At 43.8% G+C, this 23,423-nt stretch overlaps 1 protein-coding gene across 3 annotated transcripts in view; it reads left to right on the top strand.

The window, feature by feature from the left end:
• The window catches only part of LRRK2 (leucine rich repeat kinase 2), a 137,288-nt gene that overhangs the window by 39,300 nt on the left and 74,565 nt on the right, over positions 1–23,423 (top strand). For all 3 annotated transcript variants that reach the window (XM_044280209.1, XM_044280210.1, XM_044280208.1), the window contains 9 exons: positions 13,909–14,038; positions 16,626–16,750; positions 16,831–16,964; positions 17,486–17,630; positions 18,571–18,710; positions 18,798–18,926; positions 19,283–19,453; positions 19,570–19,849; positions 22,766–22,936. In XM_044280209.1, the coding sequence (XP_044136144.1) occupies positions 13,909–14,038; positions 16,626–16,750; positions 16,831–16,964; positions 17,486–17,630; positions 18,571–18,710; positions 18,798–18,926; positions 19,283–19,453; positions 19,570–19,849; positions 22,766–22,936 (1,425 nt within the window). The remainder of the gene's footprint in view (positions 1–13,908; positions 14,039–16,625; positions 16,751–16,830; positions 16,965–17,485; positions 17,631–18,570; positions 18,711–18,797; positions 18,927–19,282; positions 19,454–19,569; positions 19,850–22,765; positions 22,937–23,423) is intronic.

The following is a 23,423-nucleotide window of genomic DNA, read 5'->3' as shown; positions in this document are numbered from 1 at the left end:
CACAGGGGCAGTTAACCCCATCTGTGCTGCTGTTAGGACTAAGGGAAAACAAATTATCGTTAGAAATTAACGATTTCTCTGCTTTTAAAACAGATAGTGATACCTCCTAAAATAGTTTCTTTACAGTTCCCATATTACTACTTCATGTTCGGATCATTTTGTAAATTACATTTTCTTTTTTAGAAGGCTTAGAAGTTTAGAAGCAAATCTTGAAATTTTTCAGAAAATTTCCAAAACCCACTTTTTAAGCACCAGTTCAGGTCTGAAGTCGCTTTGCGAGGCCTACATAATAGAAACCACCTGTAAATGGCCCCATTGTAGAAACTACACCCCTCAAGGTATTCAAAACTGATTTGACAAACTTTGTTAACCCTTTAGGTGTTCCACACGAATTAATGGAAAATGTAGATGAACTTTCAGAATTTCACTTTTTTGGCAGATTTTCCATTTTAATACATTTTTTTCAGTAACAAAGCAAGGGTTAACACCCCAAAGAAAATTCAATATTTATAGCCCTGATTGTGTAGTTTACAGAAACACCCCATATGTGGTTGTAAACTGCTGTACGGGTACACGGCAGGGCGCAGATGGAAAGGAACGCCATATGGTTTTTGGAGGTCAGATTTCACTGGCATAATTTTAAGTTGCCATGTCACATTTGAAGACCCCCTGATGCACCCCTAGAGTAGAAACTCCCAAAGAATAGCCCCATATTGGAAACTACTGGATAAGGTGGCAGTTTTGTTTGGTACTATTTTAGGGTACATAGGATTTTTAGTTGCTCTATATTACACTTTTTGTGAGGCAAGGTAACAAAAAATTGCTGTTTTGGCACCGTTCAGATTTTTTTTTACAATGTTCCTCTGACAGGTTAGATCATGTGGTATTTTTTATAGAGCAGGTTGTTACAGACGCGACAATACCAAATATGATTAATAATTAAAGCATTTTTGAAAAAACTATTTTTTTTAGTGTAAGGGCTCATTTTTTTAGGTATGAGATGACTGTTTGATTGGTACTGATCGCTTGGTATTACTTTTTGTGACGTAAGGTGACAAAAAATGGCTTTTTTTACACAGATTTTATATTTTTTCATGGTGCTCACCTGAGGGGTTAGATCATGTGATTTTTTTATACAGCAGGTTCTTACGGATGCGGCAATATCTACTATGTATACTTTTTTTTATTTATTTAACCCCTTAATGACCCATAACCTACATATACGTAATTTATTTATGATACTTAACCACTTAAGGACCACAGTTTTATACCCCCCCCCCGTAGTGACCAGGCCCTTTTTTACAAATCGGCACTTCACAAATTTAACTGTTTATTGCTCGGTCATGCAACTTGGCACCCAAATGAATTTTACCTCCCTTTCTTCTCACAAATACAGCTTTCTTTTGGTGGTATTTGATTGCTGCTGAGATTTTTTGTTTTTCTGATATTAATCAAAATAGACCGCAATTTTCTCAAAAGTGTATTTTTAACTCTCTGGTTAAATTGTTCAAATATAATTACATTTCTCGCCCATTTTCCTTGGGGGACACAGACCTTGGGTATAGCTCAGCTCCCTAGGAGGCGTGACACTAAGTAAAACTGTTAAGCCCCTCCTCCATCAGCTATACCCTCAGCCTGGAGATAGAGGCTACCAGTTTTTAGCTTAGTGTCCAAGGAGGCAAGACACCCCCTGCTACTGCAGGGCTGTTTTCTCCTTGTTTTGATTTTTTCTCTAATTTTGTTATTTTATTTTTGTTTTTTCCTAGGGATACCAGAGACGCATTGGACCTCTCTGTTCTCCCGGGGTTGAGCTGCACCAGTGCCAACGTATTTGCGCTGCTGCCTCCCCCACTGAAGCAATAGGAGGATCTGGGCAGCACCGGCTCCCCTACATCCCGCCAGCTAGGGGGTCGCCCGCACGCCAAGCCCCTCTTCCAGCTTCCTGCCACTGCGGTGCCAGGGGCTGAAGGGGCGACCCTGCTGGAAGGAAATGAGGGTGAAGACAGGTAAGATGGCTTTTCCAGCCCATTCCCTGTCCCTGTTGCACTGGGTTCGGGGGGGGGCACCCGTGGTCGGCCGTTTCCTGCGCTTCTCAGAGCGCTCTGTGGGATCTCCCCATCTGCCTGCTTTTCATGTACCTCCCGATCTTACACATCCCGCCGCCGCCCGCTGCTTAAAAGATAGCCCCTGCTTCTTACTACCTCCCCGCCGCCGCCCGCTCCGTACCGTGATCGAGGGGGCGGGGCTTAGGCCCGGCATCGGCGGTTCGGTTCGGCGGGACGGGGGTCAGGTGACCACCTTACCTTCCGACGTCCGGTTATACCGCCGCGCTTTTGGGGCCTGCGGGCCCTTCTTTGACAACATATGCCTGGGAATCTCGGGCAGCACGGGGTGCGGGTGTTTTTTTCGCGCGCGCGCGCGTCATGGGGGCGGAGTTTCGTTATGAAACATTCAAGCGTGGAGGGGGCGGAGCTTGTTCCCGCGTCTCTGCTCAAGCTTGCCGCGCTTCCTCACTCCGGACTGAAGTGGAGACACGTGGGAGACACCGGTGCATCGCTGGGGACGCACGCTGGTTTTCTGGCTGCCTCGCGGCTGCTGATCTGGACCTTCGCTCCTAGGGATCTGACCTGACGTTCTTCTGAGGCACTGGTAGGGCTGTTAACCCTCTCCTAACCCCACTGGTCATAGCCGCTGCAATCCCTTGTCCCTGTATCAAGGTACGACCACTTGTCAGCATGTCTGATCCCACGGGTGCCCCCAAACCCTGGTACCACGCCTGTACCGCCTGCAAGGCACTTTTTCCAAGTGGGCAATCTGAGCCGCATTGCCTTGCATGTCAGGCCCCGGTGCAGGGCCCGCTTTCTGCTGTGCCCCCTGTTGTTTCTGAACCCCCTGACTGGGCTAGGTCTCTGTCTCTGGCGGTGGAGAGCCTTACACACGTGGTGGGCCGTCTCGTGGATAGACCGCCTCTCCCGCAGACTGCCGAAATCCCTGTCGCACCTGCTGGGAATGCCGTTTCTGCCGCCCCCACTGATTCCCTGCCTCCCAGTGAATCTTCCAGGGCCCGGCGTACTCAGAAACGTTCAAGGGTTGAGCGCACATCTTCTCCTGATGTTTCGCTCTCTCCGCCATGCGTGCGAGCTCAGTCAAGCCTATCCTCTCAAGGGATACGCCTTCTGAGGGAGAACTGGCGGATTCGGATGTGGACATGGACTCAGAGCTTCCGTCAAAATTGTCATCCGCGGTGGGGCATCTTATCACTAGAATCCGCGATACCTTTCAGATACACGATGACCCCCCCAGCTCTGAACAGGCCGGCGTGTCCTTTCTCCGACCCAGACAGGCCTCCAAGGTCTTTCCCATACATGCAGATTTTTCTTCTGTGGTATCCAAGGCTTGGACTCGGCCAAACGTCCGCTTTGTTACACCAAAAAAGCTGGACATTTGTTATCCCTTTCCGGCGGAGTCTGTGACCACCTGGACATCTCCGCCCAAGGTGGATCCTCCTGTGGCTCGCCTGTCCAAAAGCACTGCTATTCCTGTACAGGACGGATCTTCCCTCCAGTCCGCTGAGGACCGTCGGACGGAATCCCTTTCCAAGGCAATATTTTCTGCCTCTGGTTCAGCCCTTAGACCGGTTTTTGCCTCCGCCTGGGTTGGCAAAGCGGTCTCTGAATGGGGTTTGCAGCTGGAGCAGGAGTTGGGGTCGGACGTTCCTGTTCAGGACCTCCGTTCCTTAGCCCAGCTAATTATCCAGGCTGGAAAATTTATTTGTGAGGCCTCCCTGGATGCGGGGGCCCTCATTGCCCGTTCCTCTGCCCTGGCGGTTTCTGTCAGGAGGGAACTCTGGCTGAAGGTTTGGGCGGCGGACGCCGCTTCCAAACGCTCCTTGGCCGGTCTACCGTTCACGGGTTCCCGCTTGTTCGGGACCCGCCTGGACGAGCTTATATCAGAGGCCACGGGTGGGAAAAGTACTCTCCTTCCCCAGTCCAGGCCAAAGGGCGCCCCACGGGGTCGCGCGGGTTCGTCCCGTTTTCGGTCCTTTCGTAAGCCCTCCGGATCTAGACCCGGGGCCGGTTCTTCTTCCTCTGGCCCAACCCAGGATAGACGCAAGAAGCCGTTTTTTCGGGCGCAACCTACCTGGCGCAAGACCCAGCCTGCACGGGCTACCACAGGCCAGCAGCCCTCTGCCTGAAGGTGCGCCCCCACCCACCCGGGTGGGGGGCCGCCTTCTCCTTTTCAGGAACGTTTGGCGGAACCACATCTCAGATGCATGGGCGCTCGAGATTGTATCTTGCGGGTACAAGATCGAATTTGCGGCCATTCCGCCAGACCGTTTCTTCCGGTCCCGTCCTCCGCGGGACCCCGTACGAGCGGCCTCTTTCTTCGCGGCCGTTCGCTCACTCATGGACAAGGGTGTCATCGCCCCGGTGCCTCCGACTGAAAGGTTCAGGGGGTTCTACTCGAACCTCTTCGTGATCCCCAAAAAGGAAGGCTCGGTGCGACCGATCTTGGACCTGAAGCGCCTGAACCGCTTCCTCCGCCTGCAGAGATTCCGGATGGAGTCTCTCCGGTCCGCAGTGGCCTCCCTGGAAAAGGGGGATTTCATGGCCTCCATCGACGTTCAGGATGCATACCTCCACGTTCCGGTTGCTCCATGTCATCACCGCTTCCTACGCTTCGCGGTGGGGGACGATCACTTCCAGTTCGTTGCCCTTCCCTTTGGTCTAGCAACGGCTCCTCGGGTGTTCACCAAGGTCCTGGCCCCTGTCTTGGCCCTTCTACGTTCAAGAAGTGTTTTTCTTCTTCCGTACTTGGACGACATCTTGGTCAAGGCACCCTCCCTTTCACAGGCATCCGGCAGTGTGGATCTCACTCTGGAGACCCTGACGCGGTTTGGTTGGATTATCAACCACCCCAAGTCTTCCCTTACCCCCTCCAGACGGCTGATCTTCCTGGGGATGCTCCTGGATACGGAACTGGCAGAGGTCCGTCTTCCGTCGGACAAGCGTCTGGCCCTTCGCGGGTCGGTTCGCAGCCTTCTCCGTCATCACCGGCCTTCCCTCAGATCCGGCATGCGGTTGCTGGGGAAGATGGTTGCCTGTTTCGAGGCAGTGCCGTTCGCACAATTCCATTCCCGTACCTTTCAGAGGGCGATTCTGTCGGCCTGGGACAAATCACCGAGGAGTCTGGACAGGACCTTCCTTCTGCCTCCCCTGGCTCGGGCTTCCCTCAACTGGTGGTTGCATCTCCCTCTGAGGGGGAGGTCCTTCCTTCCACTGAACTGGCTGGTGATTACCACCGACGCCAGCTTACGGGGGTGGGGGGGGGGTTTTCCCTCCCCGATCCGTCCAGGGCGTTTGGTCTCTATCGGAGTCCAGACTTCCGATCAACATTCTGGAGCTGAGGGCAGTTCTTTTGTCCCTCAGACACTGGACCCATCTACTGAGGGGCCGCCCTGTTCGGATCCAATCGGACAATGCCACGGCGGTGGCGTACATAAACCATCAGGGAGGCACCCGCAGCGCTGCGGCGATGCAAGAGGTGTCCCTCATTCTCCTCTGGGCGGAGACGCACGTGCCAGCCTTGTCTGCGATTTACATCCCGGGGGTAGACAACTGGGCGGCAGATTTCCTCAGCCGGTCCACCATCGATCCGGGAGAATGGTCCCTGCACCCAGAGGTGTTCGAGGCCCTTTGTCTTCGCTGGGGTCGCCCCGACGTGGACCTCATGGCCTCCAAATTCAACCGCAAGGTTCCCCTATACGTATCCAGGGCACGGGACCCGGAGGCTTACGGCGCCGACGCGCTTGTCCTTCCGTGGTGCCAATTCTCCCTTCTGTACATCTTTCCTCCTCTTCCCCTCCTGCCACGGGTTCTTCGGAGGATCGCGGCAGAGGGCGTTCCCGCGATTCTGATCGCCCCGGATTGGCCCCGTCGGTCCTGGTACGCCGACCTAATGTTGCTGTTGGCAGACGTTCCGTGGCCACTGCCCTCCAGGGAGGACCTTCTCTCTCAAGGTCCGATCTTCCACGAGCATTTAGGCTCGCTACGTTTGACGGCGTGGCTGTTGAGACCGCCGTCTTAACGCGCCGGGGTTTCTCCGCGGACGTTGTCCGCACCATGATCCGTGCTCGTAAACCCGTATCTTCGAGGATCTACTATCGGGTTTGGAGGTCCTATCTGGGGTTCTGTGAGTCCCGGAGCGTCCCACCTCTCCGGTTTTCTCTTCCCACGATCCTGTCCTTCCTCCAGTCGGGCCTGGACCTGGGGCTGGGCCTCAGTTCTCTGAAGGGACAGATTTCGGCGCTGTCTATTCTTCTCCAGCGTCCCCTGGCCCCTCTGGGGCCGATTAAGACCTTTTTGCAAGGGGTGGCTCACTCTGTTCCACCGTATCGCCCTCCGGTTCCTTCCTGGGACCTGAATGTGGTGCTCTCGGCGCTTCAATCTGCCCCCTTCGAGCCCTTGCGGGAGGTCTCCCTTCGCCTTCTGTCCTGCAAGGTCATCTTTCTTGTGGCCATCACGTCTCTCCGGCGGGTGTCTGAGTTGGCGGCTCTTTCTTGTTCCGAACCTTTCCTGATCTTCCACCAGGATAAGGTTGTGCTCCGACCAGTCCCGGCTTTCCTGCCAAAGGTGGTCTCCGCCTTTCACATCAATGAGGACATCGTCCTTCCGTCGCTCTGTCCCTCTCCTTCCCACTCCAGAGAACGGGAACTGCACCGTCTGGATGTGGTCAGGGCATTGAGGATTTACTTGGAGGTCACCGGATCCTTCCGGCGCACGGATTCCCTGTTTGTGGTCCCGGAGGGTTCGCGCAAGGGTTTGGCGGTCTCCAAGGTGGCCATTGCCCGGTTCATTAAACTGGCGGTGTCTGAGGCTTATCGAGCCAAGGGTAGGGCTCCGCCTTTCGGCGTCACTGCTCATTCCACCAGAGCAGTCGGGGCTTCCTGGGCGCAGAGGCATCGAGCCTCGGCTGAGCAGTTGTGCAAAGCGGCCACTTGGTCCTCTTTGCACACTTTCACCAGGTTCTATAGGGTGCATACGCACGCGTCGGCGGATGCTGCCTTGGGCCGCCTGGTCTTGCAGGCTGCGGTTTCCTGATGCTCCGGTGGTCCGCCTTGGGTTATGGTCCCTCCCTTCTTGGACTGCTCTTGAACGTCCCAAGGTCTGTGTCCCCCAAGGAAAATGGGCGAGAAAAGGAGATTTTTGTATAACTTACCAGTTAAATCTCTTTCTCGCTCTTCCTTGGGGGACACAGCACCCACCCTTCTGTGTTTGGTTCTAGGGTTTTGGCTGGCGCCCCGTTGGGTTGTTGGCTGTTGTTTGCATTGTTGGTTGTTTCCTTTCACTACTTGGACACGCAACTGGTAGCCTCTATCTCCAGGCTGAGGGTATAGCTGATGGAGGAGGGGCTTAACAGTTTTACTTAGTGTCACGCCTCCTAGGGAGCTGAGCTATACCCAAGGTCTGTGTCCCCCAAGGAAGAGCGAGAAAGAGATTTAACTGGTAAGTTATACAAAAATCTCCTTTTTTATACAAGTTTGTGTCAGAATTTATTGTGCTACATGTCTTTGATAAAAAAAAATCCAATAAGTGTATATTTATTGGTTTGCGCAAAAGTTATAGCGTTTACAAACTATGGTACAAAAATGTGAATTTCTGCATTTTGAAGCAGCACTGACTTTCTGAGCACGTGTCATGTTTCTTGATGTGCTAGAATGCCAGGATAGTATAAATACCCCCCAAATGACCCCATTTTAGAAAGAAGACACCCCAAAGTATTCGCGGAGGGGCATGGTGAGTTTATGTATGATTTAATTTTTCTTCACAAGTTAGCGGAAAATGACACTTTCTGAGAAATAAATAAATAAAAGTTGCCATTTCTGCTAACTTCTGGCAAAAAATAAATAAATCTCCCACGGACTCACTATGCCCCTCAGTGAATACCTCGGGGTGTCTACTTTCCGAAATGGGGTCATTTGTGGGGTGTGTTTACTGTTCTGGCATTTTGGGCGGGGTTAAATTAGGAGCAACCCTGTAAAGCCTAAATGTACTCATTGGAATTTGGGCCCCTTTGCGCAAAAGTTTCAGAAACAATTGCGGACAAGAAAAGGCATTTTCTATATAGTTCTGGCAATGTGCGGATCCGCAAAATGCGGAAAGCACATTGCCAGTGTCCGTGTTTTGCGGATCCGCAAAATGCAGAAAGCACATTGCCAGTGTCCGTGTTTTGCGGATCCGCAAAACACATACGGACGTCTGAATGGAGCCTTACAGGGGGTGATCAATGACAGGGGGGTGATCAGGGAGTCTATATGGGATAATCAGGGGTTAATAAGTGACAGGGGGGGGGGGGGGGTGTAGTGTGGTGCTTGGTGCTACCACCAGAGGACCCGGTAGCAGGTATATCAGACGCTGTTAACAAAACAGCATCTAATATACATTTCTGATGTGATTTTTTATTTTTTTTTAAACATCTACAGCCTGCCAGCGAATGATCATCGCTGGCAGGCTATAGTTTAACTTCAGAGCTGTGCGCTGCTGTGACGGGGACCCGATGGCATGGCTCAATAAAAATATCACATGACCTAACCCCTCAGGTGAATACCTTAAAAAAAAAACATAAACTGTGTAAAAAAATTTTATAAAACTACGGCTTTCAGAATGTGGAACACAAAAAAAATTTTTTTTTTTTAAATGCTTTGTTATGTAAAACCGAAACAAACTAAAAAAAAATTGGGTATTGTCACATCCGTGACAACCTGCTCTATAAAAATATCACATGATCTAACCTGTCAGATGAATGTTGTTAATCGCAAAAAATAAAAACTGTGCTTTTTAAAGTTACCTTGCCTCACAAAAAGTGTAATCTAGAGCAACCAAAAATCATATGTACCCTAAAATAGTACCAACAAAACTGCCACCTTATCCGGTATCTTCCATAATGGGGTCACTTTTTTGGAGTTTCTACTCTAGGGGTGCATCAGGGGGCTTCAAATGGGACATGGTGTCAAAAAACCAGTCCAGCAAAATCTACCTTCCAAAAACTGTATGGTATTTCCTTCTGCGCAATGCCGTGTCTCCGTACAGCGGTTTACGACAACATATGGGGTGTTTCTGTAAACTACAGAATCAGGGCCATAAATATTGAGTTTGGTTTGGCTGTTAACCCTTGCCTCGTAACTGGAAAAATTTTATTAAAATGGAAAATCTGCCAAAAAAGTTAAATTTTTAAATGTTATCTCTATTTTCTAATAATTCTTGTGGAACACCTAAAGGGTTAACAAAGTTTGTAAAATCAGTTTTGAATACCTTGAGGGGTTTAGTTTGTAAAATGTGTGGTTTATATTATGTAAGCCTCGCAAAGTGACTTCAGACCTGAACTGGTCCTGAAAAAGTTGGTTGTAGAAATTTTTTGAAAAATTTCAAGATTTGCTTTTAAACTTTTAAGGCTTCTAATGTCCCCAAAAAATAAAATGGCATTCACAAAATGATCCAAACATGAAGTAGACATATGGGGAATGTAAAGTAATAACTCTTTTTGGAGGTATTACTATCGATTTATAAAAGTAGAGAAATTGAAATTTGGAAATTTTTCCCAATTTCATTTTTTTTATAAATTTTGATTATTTTTTTTTGTAAATAAAAGTTTTTTGGGACTAAATTTTACCACTGTCATGAAGTACAATATGTGATGAGAAAACAATCTCAGAATGGCCTGGATAAGTAAAATCGTTTTAAAGTTATCACCACATAAATGGCCTGATCCTTAAGGTGAAAAATGGCAGGGTCCTGAAGGAGTTAAGTTTTACACAATAACAGCATTTTTGAAACAAACTAAATCATGTTTTAGTGTCTCCATATTCTGAGAGCCATAGTTTGTTTATTTTTTGGCTGATTGTCTTAGGGTCAAAATTTTTGTAGGGTCTAGATTTTTGCGGGATGAGATGACTGTTTGTTTGATTAGTATTATTTTGTGGTGCGTATAACTTTTTGATCGCTTGGTATTACACTTTTTTATGTAAGGTGAACAAAAAAATGGCTTTTTTGACACTTTTTATTTAACGGTGTTCACCTGAGGGGTTAGGTCATGTGGTATTTTTATAGAGCAGGTCATAACGAATATGTATACTTTTTTTTATTTATTTTAAGTTTTACGCAATAATATATTTTTTGAAACAAAAATAAATCATGTTTAGTGTCTCCATAGTTTGAGAGCCATATTTTTTTGGGGGGGCGATTGTCTTAGGTAGGGTACCATTTTTGCGGGATGGGATGACGGTTTGATTGGCACTATTTTGGGGTGCATATGACTTTTTATCACTTGCTTTTACACTTTTTGTGATTTAAGGTGACAAAAAATTGCTTATTTTTTTACACCTTTTTTTTTTTTTTTTCTTTTCTTCACGGTGTTCACCTGAGGGGGTGGGGTTGTTACGGACACGGCGATACCTAATATGCCTACTTTTTTTTTTTACATTTAACACAATAAATGCATTTTTGAAACAAATCATGTTTTAGTGTCTCCATAGTCCGAGAGCCATAGTTTTTTTTTTTTTTTTTTTGGGCAATTGTCTTAGGTAGGGGCTTATTTTTTGCGGTATGAGGTGACTGTTAGATTGATACTATTTTAGGGGGCATACGCTTTTTTGATCGCTTGGTGTTGCACTTTTTTAAGGTGACAAAAAAAATGGTTTTATAGCTAAATTTTTATTTAATTTTTTGGCGGTGTTCACCTGAGGGGTTAGGTAATGCAATATTTTTATAGAGCCGGTCGATACGGACGCAACGATATTGAATATGTCTACTTTTTCTTTTTCTTTTTTTCCTATTTTTTACAATTTTTTTTACTTTATTTTGGAAAAAGGACGCTTTTTTTTTCTTTTTACTTGAAACTTATATATATATTTTTTTTTCTTTTTTTTGTCCTACTTTGAGACTTCAACATTGGGGGTCTGATCCCCTTTACAACGCATGACAATAAAAAGTATTGTCATGCATTGGCTGTATGTGTATTACACACTGTAATACACTTCAGCCAGCTTGCCTGTGAGATCCAGGGGGCTGGATCTCACAGGCTGTCACGGAAGGCAGCCGCGATGCCTAAGGAATGCATCGGGCTGCCTTACCTGCCATTGGGTCCCCGTCACAGCAGCGCGGGTACCTAATGGCAGCTCCCTCCCCATACATCGCACGTGCTGCGGACCATGGCACATCTATGGTTAATGCGCTGGCATCAGTGAAAACACGTATGCCGGCGCATACAGCAGGTGTCCGACTATCGGTGACTGCCGGACCCCTGCCGCTGATCGTACAGGCGCAGTTCCTGCACTCGCCTGATCAGCGCGCATACATTTACGGCGCTGGTCCTTATGGGGTTAAAAGAGGAAGGAAAAATTCCCACATGCAAATTTTTTCATATAGACCCAGAATTCCATTCATTCTTTTCACCCTAAAGGTACTAGCACCTTTTACCACTACTGCATCCCACAAACATTACATGGATTCTCCACTGCTACACTTAAAGGTGTTTTCAGAGCTGAACCCGGACATACCTGTATTTTCACCCAGGCAGCCCCACTAATCTGAGTATCAGAGCATTTCATGCTCTGCTGCTCTCAGGCAGAGAGCTGACACCCAGCTGTGTATTCGGTGATGTCACCGGCTCTGATGGGCTGGCTTTATTGCTGCCCTAGCCGTTTTACAGGCTAGGGCAGCGCTAAAGCCCACCCATCAGTGCCGGTGACGTCACTGGGCTCACTGCTGTTCGGAGCTTACTCCACGGTACATCACCGGATCTCCATAAAATGCATTTGCCCTGTGCGATCCAGTGCTCTGTGAAATGAACGCCTAAAACAGGCATAGAAAATGATAAATGAGACGGGCCTACTGGCCCATCCCCGTCCATGCCACACACCCTTTTTAGACCTGCTGTGAGTGGGGAAAAGTCACAGATTGCGGCACAAATAACCTTAAGGTATATCACTTGGTAAATGTCCCCCAAAAACCGCTCACGTACATTTCACTTTTTTTAAAAAAAAATGTATTGGTGTTTTCACCTCTCCAATTCCCTTTTACATTTATGACTATAAAAAAAAAAAAAAAAGCTTTAGGGCCTGTGCTATTTGTTTTAATCTTCCTAACATAGCTATGAGTGAGCATAGCGTTCAAATTATAGATTTAAAAAAAAAAAAAAACACATGGCCAATCTCATTTTCCTATATCCAGATCAATTTTATTTAATATCAGTGTTTTTCTATTCGTTTTTTTTATTTATTACACAGCACCTACAGAATATTGAGTTATAAAAACAGGATTGTGAAAAGCTTTGTCACACATTCCACCCTATCTAGTTTTTTTTTTTATATTGTTTATTCTACCTTCTCCCTATTTTGGACCACATTGTAGGCTGCCGCCGGAACTCCGGCCCGCCCCCATTATAGTCAATGGGGCCGGAGTGGTAGTCTGGGGCACGCGTGCACTAGCGGCAGCACGGTTCCAGCAGGCTGTTCACCCGCCGCAACAGCCTCCCGGAGAAGGCTGCCGCTAATGTGAAAGTAGTCTTATCCTGCTGAAAAATGACTCCCAGGTGCCAATCTGGGTAGACTTTGCTGTCCCAAGTGTCCACCTGGGTGGGCTTTGTTGTCCTAAGTGCCCATCTGGGTGGGGTTTGCTGGTGCAAGTGCCCAAAGTAAAGCAAAGCCTGTCTAGCTGGGCACTTGGGAGACATTTTTCTTGGACATGGAATAAAGATGCAAAGTACACACAGGTATTTCTGTAATGTGTTTGCAATCTTCTGTGGGGCAATGCTGTTAAATTTGTGAAAATGTTGTGACAGACTCCCTTTAAATAGTTTATTTAAAGTGGAGATGCACTGAAGACGTTCTCCAAAATTCTCCATACTGTTAAAGGGACACTAACCCTAAAAAAACTAGATGAAAAACATAACCTGCTAAATTCTGCCTATAACTCTTTCTGCATTGCTATCTGCAAACTGCTACAGAAGGCTGTTTTAGCAGGAATAGGGAGTGGAATTTATCTTGGTAGAATTAGTATTCTACAGTTTATTACGGTTCCACATGGTTTTAGCTCAGCTTGCCCATGAACCTGAAAGGCAAATCTGCCTTGCTATGGCACTATTAAGGAGTAGGGATTTATCTTAGGTAGATTAAATATTCTGCAATCTATAACAGTTCAACATTGTAGTAACCCAGCTTTCCCATGACCCTGAAAGGTAAATCTGCCTTGCTATGGCAATATTTAGGAGTAGGGATTTATCTCGGTAGATTAAATATTCTGCAATCTATAACCGTTCAACGTTGTAGTAACCCAGCTTTGCCAATACCCTGAAAGGTAAATATGCCTTGCGATGGCACTATTTAGGACTAGGGAGTGGGATTTATCTTGATAGATTTAGTATTCCATTGTTAAAGTTCTGCATGGTTTTAGCTCAGCTTTCCCATGAACCTGAAAGGCAAATCTGCCTAGATATGTCACAGTTTGGGAGTGAGGAGATGGATTTATTTAGGTAGACTTAGAATCTATTAAAGGTCCATATAATTTGTTAGCCTGAATGACAAATATGTCTAGCCATGCTGCAGTATGGAGGATTTGTCATTGGAATTCCTACTTAGCTTTTGTAGGTTCCTGGCTGTACACAGTATTCTACCATACTGGGGATTTACCCATTCATAAATAGGCTGATCTAAAAGGAGGTGACATTTCTGCAGCCTGAGAGAACAATGTACTGCTTTTATTTTTATTAATTTTTTTTCTGCAGTTGTGTTATCTGATGAAACAAGAACAAATAATAAAGAAGATTATGTTACATTTTTTGACTGTTCTTTTTTGTTGTTTGGAATCTGGTTATAGTGTTTCTTTACAACTGAGCACATACCTTTATTTCCAGTGATTATTAGAAAGATTTTATTGGAGAAAGGTGTTCATATCAACGTACTTGAAATAATGAAAGAACATCTGCATTCTCCAGAAGCAGCAGAAAGTGCCTGCAGAGTCCTTCTTGAATTTTTTAATGGAAGGTATGCATATATTATATACTATTGGATGAATAGCTTGGGAAATCATTGCAAAGAGTCTAATCATTTTTATTCCACATTTACTATAAATGTAAGTGCCATTGACTTGATAATACACTGATGAGAATGCAAACTGTAAAGAATACTTACAAATGATTTGAATTACTTTGAATTTGACTTTACTAAAGGCTGATTTACATAGACCGATATTAGGGGGAGAGTGTCAGGAACAAACATTCCTATGAACACTCGTTCCCGATAATCTTCTCGTCTAAAAGTGCCGCAGGTCATCGATGAACGAGCAAAACAGTTCAGCTGGTGAAACAATATTTATTATAAATGTTTTCCCAAATACCTTTTCTTATTTATAATGGCTCGTTTTGTCTGAGGAGCAAAAAAAATGGCCACCGTCCTATAAGTACACCCAAAACCTGTCCTAATCACACAGCAGGACAAGTTACTTCAGAAATGTAAGCCAAATTGTCTGAGGCACAAAAGTGTCTCAAACGAAGGATAAAAGAAGAACCAGCACCAGACTCCAAGTTTCTATGGCTATCTTCTATTTTTATTCCAAAACTGTGGTGCGTTTCAGGGATCAACCTTTTCTTTATTACAGACATGATGTCCAATATCTGTATGAAAAAGGGTTTGATCTCCGAAACATGTCAGTTTTGGAATATGAATTGAAGATCTCTATAGAAACTTGGAATCTAGCACTGTTTCTTCTTTTATCCTTCAGATTGAGATACTTTTGTGCCTCAGACAATTTGCACATCTGACTTCCGGCTTGTGCCTGGCGAGGATTCTCAGCCTGATACCACAGTGACACCAATCTGCATTACTTGCGTATATAATGGTTGTGACTAATCCCAACCCTGAAAAGGTGAGCACAATACCTGCAGCTGCATTAATGTGATCACAACTAGCTCTACTGTACTAACCTATGTGAGTATATCTGTAAAGAATAAATCAAGGCAACTGGACGTACTGTAGATTTCTTGAAAAACATTTAACGAAATCTACAGTACGTCCAGTTGCCTTGATTTATTCTTTACAGATATATACCATGACCTGGATAAATGAGAACCTTCACAGACATTACCTATGTGAGGCTTAGCACTATATTTTTCTATTTGTTTCAGCATTTCTAATCACTTCAGAACACTGGGCCTAAAGAGCTGCCTCATCCTCCTCCCTCCTCTATTTAATAGGAATTATGATCCTGAATACAGCTGATAAGATATTCAGCTGAATCTCTGTAGGAATGGAGTTCATGAAGAGACATGAAGTACAGAGGACAGACAGGACAGACTGAGGTAATGTGGGGCTGTGGTAATGGAGACTGCATACAAGGGCTGCTGTTCATTATCCACATCCCCACCCTCCTCTCTGCACTTCATGTCTCCCCATGAACTCCATTCCTACAGAGATTCAGCTGAAGATCATATTAATCTGTATTCAGGATCATAATCCCTGACAATTAGAGCAGAGAGGAGGATAAGGCGGCTCCGTATTCTGAAGTAACTTGTCCTGCTGTGTGATTAGGACAGGTTTTGTGTGTACCAATAGGATGGCGGCCATTCTATTGTCCCTAATAATTGCTCCCTAGACAAAACAAGCCATTATAAATAATGAAAGTTATATGGGAATATATTTATGATAAAGTTATATTTTAAGTAATTTTATTTTTCTTAATTCCTGGAGAACTCCTTTAACTAAAAGAGCTTTAAATATTTTTATTAGTCCGGTATTGTAAAAAACAAAAATGCTAATCAAAAAGCGAGTGTTAAAGAGGACCTTTCACCGCTCCTGACATGCCTATTTTAATAGCTACATGCATTCCCTGCATACTAACAATTCTTGAGCATCTATTCTTATGGCTCTATGTTGTGCTATTCCTTTATTATTTCTACTAGAAGTTATGAATGAATTGCTATTAGTCTTCAGTAAGGCTACAGAGGGGAGGTAACCAGTTGGGGATGTGTAACTGCACAGTCTGACAATGGCATTACTGATTGGATAGAGTGAGTCTGTGCAGGTACACCCCCAACTGGTTACCTCCCCTATGTGCCCTTACTGCAGACTGCTAGCAATCCATTCCCATAAAGGAATGGCACAACATACAGACATAAGAATAGATGTTCCAGAATTGTTGTTACATGGGGAATGCATGAAGCTATTAAAATGTCAGGAGCGGTGACAGGTCCTCTTTAACTTCTACTACTGTTCAACTCCAAAGGTATTAACTTATACTACTGTTCAAACATATTTCTCATAGTCACAACATAATTTATCACTTCCCCGAGCTTTATATTTTATTAATTATTATTAAAATTTTCATCTCTCTTGGAAATCTGTCATTTGCGGAAAGTTCACTGGATCCATATTATGTATAGTTCAGTGAGTGGCATGACCTCACAAGTTCCTCCATTTAGTAATCATTCTATTTTATAAACCTAAGCTTTACCATATTGATATAACACACACAGGTATTTTCTATGTTGAAAAACTCTCCATCATCATCTCCTCCTAACTTCCATGTAGTAATTTTTGCAATTATTAGCAAATACTTTCTTGTTGTTTTGTTTAGCTCCTTTAATTTGGATGTCCTTACTGTGACAATGACAAGTCTGTTAAATGCCATGAAGAAGCATAAAAAGGTTTCTGGGGTCCAGCTGGAGGCCCTGCGGGTAATGGTGCAGATTATGTGTGATGGTGAGTGATTCTATGTCATTGCTAAGCCTATGTATAAAGAATATGTAGGTATGCAGAGTTCTTAAAGTATTTTATTTTAGATACTACATATGATGTTCTAAATAATCCCATAAATGCAGAAGACAGTTCATTCCTAAATCTTCCACGTAAAGTAATCAGAAACCAGTGCTTACTTGAAGGAACTCATAAGTTCATTTTACAAGCCCTCAACAAGGTATGTGTACTAAAACTCCATTTACTAACCACTAAATGCTTGCATTATTGATGTAATGTAGTAGATGTAAGGGCTCTGGACACGGCCGTGCACCGCCAGACCCCATTGACTATATTGGAATATGGCAGCAGCTTATCTCCCGGGACAATAAAAGTCAACATGTCTGATCCTTGTCTCCCCCAATACCATCTGTTGGGGAATAGTAAGGAACTACCCATATATGATTGCTGGCCTGTGGATTCAGCTGACAATAGGCTGAAATAGAAAAACATCCATAAAGGTGCTCATACAATTTAGTCAATAAAAGGATCAAAGGAAGTGAGTAAAACTAACAACTTCTGTATCAGTTTTTGTAGAACAGTAATGTCTAGCACCATATCCCCAGTTGCACAAATAAAGCAGCCTTTTTTTTATTTTATATATTTTTAATGATTTTAGCTGTTGGATTTTATTACCAGTCCCTGCTCATATTGTTTTTCAGCTTCGCACACAACATTGTGATTTGGTTTCTTTGCCTTTAGTTTATTTCTAATCCAGGAATACAAGCCTGTGGTCTGAAAGTAGTGAGCTCCCTGTCTGAATGTTCGGGGTCTTTGGAGTTGCTATCAGAGCAAGGAACTTTTGATACTATCCTGCATAGTATCCAGATGTATCCTGGAAATGAAGGTGATGCATAACGTGAATTTTATATATTTAAAAAAAAAAATTCTGTGGAAATTGGGTTATAATGACTTCACACAGTTATGAATTTCCTCCTAGATTAAAGACTTTGTACACCTTTCGAGTCAATTTTTTTATGATTGCATTTTCCTTATTTTGGGCTAAATATAATTTTTTTCAATTGTCCTTTATTAAAAATATTGTTCTGTCACAAAAGCTTAGAGTGGGTTCACATCATGTTTTTCCCATCCGTTTAACGTATACAAAAAGAATATACGTTAAACGGATGCCTCAGACTGATGCCATACAGTGGCATCTGTATACCATAGAGTTCCATAAAAATAAAAAAAAGTATATGTTTTTTTTTACAGGACTGTGCAGGATAGAAGAATGTGGTGTGCTGCGTTTTTGTATCTTTTTTTTTTTGTAAAGTATACATCAAACAGAGGCATAAAACGTGATGTGAACCCACCCTAAACAGTTTTTCTAGCTGTGTGACTGGTACTTTCACTGTGTGCCGGTCATCTAGTAACCTTTATCTCTAAATTACTGAGAGGTCATAAACACTTATTTAAGCCACATTCTTATCAGTAAGATTATAACTGAGCTTTGATGAGTGTTTATAATGTCAGAGAGCAGAGATAAGGAGTCATCAGCTCCCTGTCTGACAGAAAAGAGAGAAAACTAAGATCCTGCTAGCAGAGCATCTCAGCTACTTACAGAAAAAAGGGTCCCATATTTGTTATAAAGACCAAATTAAAAAAAGATTTTGATCTCAAAATGAGTACAATGCAAAATTACCTCCAAGGTGTACCTTTAAATGTAGATATTCTAACAATTGGTCATATTATCTTTAATGTGGAATATAGTCTTATGTTTACCATTTGTACTTGACTAATATATTGGAAATAGTTTTCTCTTAAACATATTTTTTCTGATTTTTCAGAAATTCAATACTTTGGAATCTCTCTCCTGTCCTTTCTAATAACAAGAAAAAACATTTGCATTGCTATAATGGACCTATTGTCAACTCATTTGGTTTCCACATTACAGCGGTATGAGGATGTTGTCCGGATACAAGAGGAAGTATGCTACGTTTTATTGGTTGCTGTATAGTTTGTATAATTTGGTATAAATCAGTAGCTGCAGCATTTGTGTTTTTTGCATCCTCAGGGATTTCGGGCTGCTCTAACACTGATGAAGCTGTCTCACAGTTTTGCAAAGCTGTTAGAACTACAAGATTTTGACACTGTACTTTTTTACCAAATATCTATGTGTTTAGCAAACAAACGGAGCCAGAAGGTAATTCAAGATTTTTTCAGTTTCACTTTCATAAAGGTATTTCATTCTGTCAAACACAATGGGGGAGATTTATCAAAACTGGTGTAGAGTAGAACTGGCTGAGTTGCCTATAGCAACCAATCAGATTCCACCTTTCATTTTTCAGACCTCCTTTAGAAAATGAAAGGTGGAATCTAATTGGTTGCTATGGGCAACTCAGAACAATTTCCTTCATACCAGTTTTGATAAATCTCCCCCATTAAATTTACGTAATGCATCATCGTCAGTCTTTTGAAATGCAATATACAGCAATAAACTCCGGACACGTCAGTATAATTTATATGTGACCTGCGTTCCCGCATTTGTCCATGCTTTAGTTTCAGGTATTATGTTATCGCTGTTTTGCTGAAATGACCTTGGATGACAACGTAAAGAACAAATTTCTGGCCAAGGCTTGTGCCGAAAATCACATGATCATTGTGGAAGCTCTGCTATTGCTAGGAGCAGATGTCAATAAGAAACCCAAACATACATCTTTAATTGTCCAGGTACGCAGGAGCTTCCACGCCAGGGCTAGATCATAAAAGGTGTATTCTCTGCTGTGCATATTTTCTAGGTGTTTTTTACTTAATCATTTGAGACTAATTGTGGTGATTTATAATAGGTCTGTGAGAAGGGAACCAATGCTAAGTTGGTGGAGCTGTTGTTAAATCACGGAGTTCATGAACAGGATTCGCGGAAGGCCCTTGAAATAAGCATTAAGAATGGCAATAATGAGGTCATCAGCTTGCTGTTAAAAAAGCTCGGTTTAGATGTGGCTAATAACAGCATTTGCCTGGGAGGTTTTCATATGGGCAAAATTCAACCTTCGTGGATTCACCCGCTGTTCTCAGAGAAACAGAATACGCAAAAAAATCCTTCAGTAGATCATGAAGGAAGCAAAGGTACAGTATGTTTCCTCGAGTTTGCTGTAGTCATGTATTTTTATTATTAACGAAACATTGCCAGAGCACGTCTTACATTTACTTCCCTAGGCTGGTTCCATGTGTTACATGCAGCGTCAGAAGGAGAGTGCTGCAGATCTGAAAGTCTGATGGACTCAGTTGAGTTTATTCAGTACTTTCCAGTAAATGGCGTTTGATCTTATTTCCCACTTCTGCTGTACTGTAAATTGGTGCACACCACAAACTTGCAGCACCTCTAGTCAGTCTTAAAGAGGACCTTTTATGTGATTTTAATAAGGGAGATATATACCTGCACTTGCGGGGTACTCCCCGCTGATGCTGCCACTTTGCTTGATTTTTAAAAAAAAAATATGCCTGCTATGCCCGGACGGATTGCTCCCGCTCAGTATGCTAATAGTGAGCATCGGAGAAATGGGGAGGAGACATCTTTCTCTGTGGGTGTCTCCTTCTCCCCTGGCTGTAGCGCTGTCTAATAGCAGCACAGAGCATCACAGCCAGGGAGAAAAAACCTCCCTGGCTGTGACGCTCTGCGCTGCGATTGGACAGCGCTACAGCCAGGGGGAAGGTGATGCACACGAAGAAAGACTGCTTCTCCGATGCTCAGGCATATTTTAAAAAAATCAAGCAGGGTGGCAGCATCAGCAAGTGCAGGTATAGACCCCCCTAATAAAATCGCATGAAAGGTCCTCTTTAAAAGGAAGCTTTACTTAGCGCTTTCTCGGGAGACAGAAAACAAGGAATGCAGACTCTTACCCTAAGTTCACACCTGAGCGTTTTACAGCGTGTTCCTACGCGCTGTAAAACGCTCAACAAGGAGAAACCAATGCTTCCCTATGGGAATGGTTCTCACCTGGGCGTTTTACAGCGCGTACGATCGCGCTGTAAAACGCCCGACGCTCAAACAAGTTCTTGAGCTTTTTTTTGGGCGTTTGTCGCGCGTTCCCGTACATAGATATTCGGGAACGTGCGACAATGTGTGCACGCCTGTCTCTGTATGCGCGATTGTAAACGCCCGTACAATCGCGCATACAGAGCGCTCGTTTCAGAACGCTCAGGTCTGAACCCAGGGTTAGGGTAAATGCACACGATCAGGATTGTGCAGATTTGCGCCCGGAAAATCCGCACCGTAGGTCATGTACATTGTATTCTATGAGAATTTAAATGTGTCATGCACGTGTTGCAGATTTTTTCAGCGCGGATTTTGACCTACAGATGTAGCAGGGGTAACACACAAACTCTTAACGCGATGAGTTAAGAACTTTGAGTTATCTTGAAACAAAAGCCATTGAAAAGCAATTGAAGGTGTTTGCTTAACGCATTTAGTTTAGATAACACATCTCATAAAGCATGTGAGTTAACTCTACTACATCTGTACGGTTCAGATTTTAAAATCCGCAGCATGTCAGTTTATTTTATTTTTTCCGCACGCAAATCTGCAGCAATGGATGCGGATTGACCGCACATATTTCCCTGCGGATTTCAGTGCGGATTGTCCGTACACAAATCCTGAACGTGTGCATTTACCCTTAAAGGGAACCTGTCATTCACTTTATGCTGCCCTTACAGTGACAGAAACTACAGCAGTTTCTCATTTACTTGCTATTTTAAATTCAGTTTCCGAGAACTGTTTAATGCTGGGAGCACATGGCGGAGAAAAGTCACACTTTCATGTTATTCATGAGTAAGGGTCAGTTCACACAAAGTTTTTGGGCACAATCTCGCCTCAAAACAGCCTCCCATTTATTTCAATGAGAAGCAGTTCTGGCTTTTTTTTTCCACATGGGAAAAAATAAGCAGCATGTCGTGTCTTGGGGCAGAATCTGCGCTGAATCTGCCTTTGAAATGAATGAGAAACATAAAAAAAACACGCTCCATATGTGTCCGAGATTTTTGCGTGTTTTTAGTTCTGATCCACGTCCACACCAAAAAACACAAGCTGAAAATGCATTTTTGTATTGAACATGCATTGGTTAATAAATGCACATTGAAAAACTGCATAAAAAATACACAAAAAGGTGGCAAAAAAGCCACTTTCGGATTTCGCACTGAGTTTTGTTGGCAGATTTTTTTTAATCCATCGTGTGAACATTCCCTTAAAACCTTCCTGCCTGCCACTGCCTTTCCACAGCAAGTGCTCATGAATAGGACATACTCTTCTCTGGCAGCCCATGATTGTTCTCCCACGTCCAATTCCAGCATTAGGCCTTATGCACACGGCCGCAATATGGGGTCCGCAGCGGCCGTGTGCTTCCTGCATCACGGATGCAGACCCGTTGAATGGGTTAGCAATCCGGAGCTGCGGTGCAGAACGGAGGCACGGAACCCCACAGAAGCACTACGGAGTGCTTCCGTGGTGTTTCTGTCTGTGCCTCCACACCGCAAAAACATAGAACATGTTCTATTTTTTTGCGGTGCGTACGGATCACGGACTCATTCAAGTTGAGTGGGTGTCGATCCGTCCCGTCCGCCACACGACTGTTTGCAAATTGCGGTCCCCAATGCACGGAACGGCCGTGTGCATGAGGCCTTATACGGAAATAATTTAATATACATAAGAGCACATAAATGATAACCACTGAAATAAACACAAGCCAGGTTCCCATTAAGCACAAGCAACATTCCATTTTAAAAGCATTGGTTCCCCTATCTGCTTTTATTCTAGTGATCCTTTTCAATGAAGGGGGGTTTGGTGATCTAATTTATTATATTGGAGAACAACCTGCACTCTCTGCAGAATACCTCAGAGGGTCTGAAATTTGTTGCTGAATGCCAAAAATATGCAAACTGTTGTCTAATCTAAAATAAATGTGCAATTAGCTTCTTGGCATAGTATGACTTTAGTACTTTGTTGATGTATTCTGTATAGACTATACCTTCTTTGCACTTAACTTCCAGACTTGGGGCCCATTTTGGCAAGAATGGTTTTTCGTTACCAGAGCAAACTCTATGGTTGTCGATCTTTAGGAGAATCTCCCTCCATGCCAGAGTTGATTGATAAAGATGATTCCTCCACAAATGATAGTTTTGATGATGTGTTTGCTAACAGTGATGACCTAGATAGCGAAGGTAATGTAATCTGCAAAAAAGATGCATCAGCCTTTGACATGTGTTTAGTAAATACTTGTATTCTCTTTAAACTAACAAATCTGCTCCATCTTTTCGTTAAGTTATCTGTTCTGCTTTTCCTCTATTATTTCACCTTGAAACTATAGCTATTAGACTCCCCCCCCCCCCCCCACCCCCCCAAAAAAAATAATAAAAAAAAACACATAGAAAGGAATTTATTAAGCCCCAATGTGTCAGTTTTCTGGCATCGAAAAGCCACAAATAAAGAAATGTAACTTGCAGTATTGTTTTTGTTCCACCATTTTCTGGTCTTTGAAAAGTGGCCACACCAAGGAATATTTTAAAAATAGTAGTTACAACATTTAAAATAAATTCTGATAATTATGAAAATTAATTATTAAAATGAATGATACTTAAAGGCTACGTACACCTTTGGAGATAATTTTTGTTTGATTGCAGTTTACTAACTTCTGGCTAAAAATCATAT

This window comes from Bufo gargarizans, chromosome 2 (genome assembly GCF_014858855.1).
Source record: "Bufo gargarizans isolate SCDJY-AF-19 chromosome 2, ASM1485885v1, whole genome shotgun sequence".
Classification (NCBI taxonomy): Eukaryota; Metazoa; Chordata; class Amphibia; order Anura; family Bufonidae; genus Bufo; species Bufo gargarizans.
Note: the sequence above shows the minus strand (reverse complement) of the source record. Positions and strands in the feature narration are given on the sequence as shown.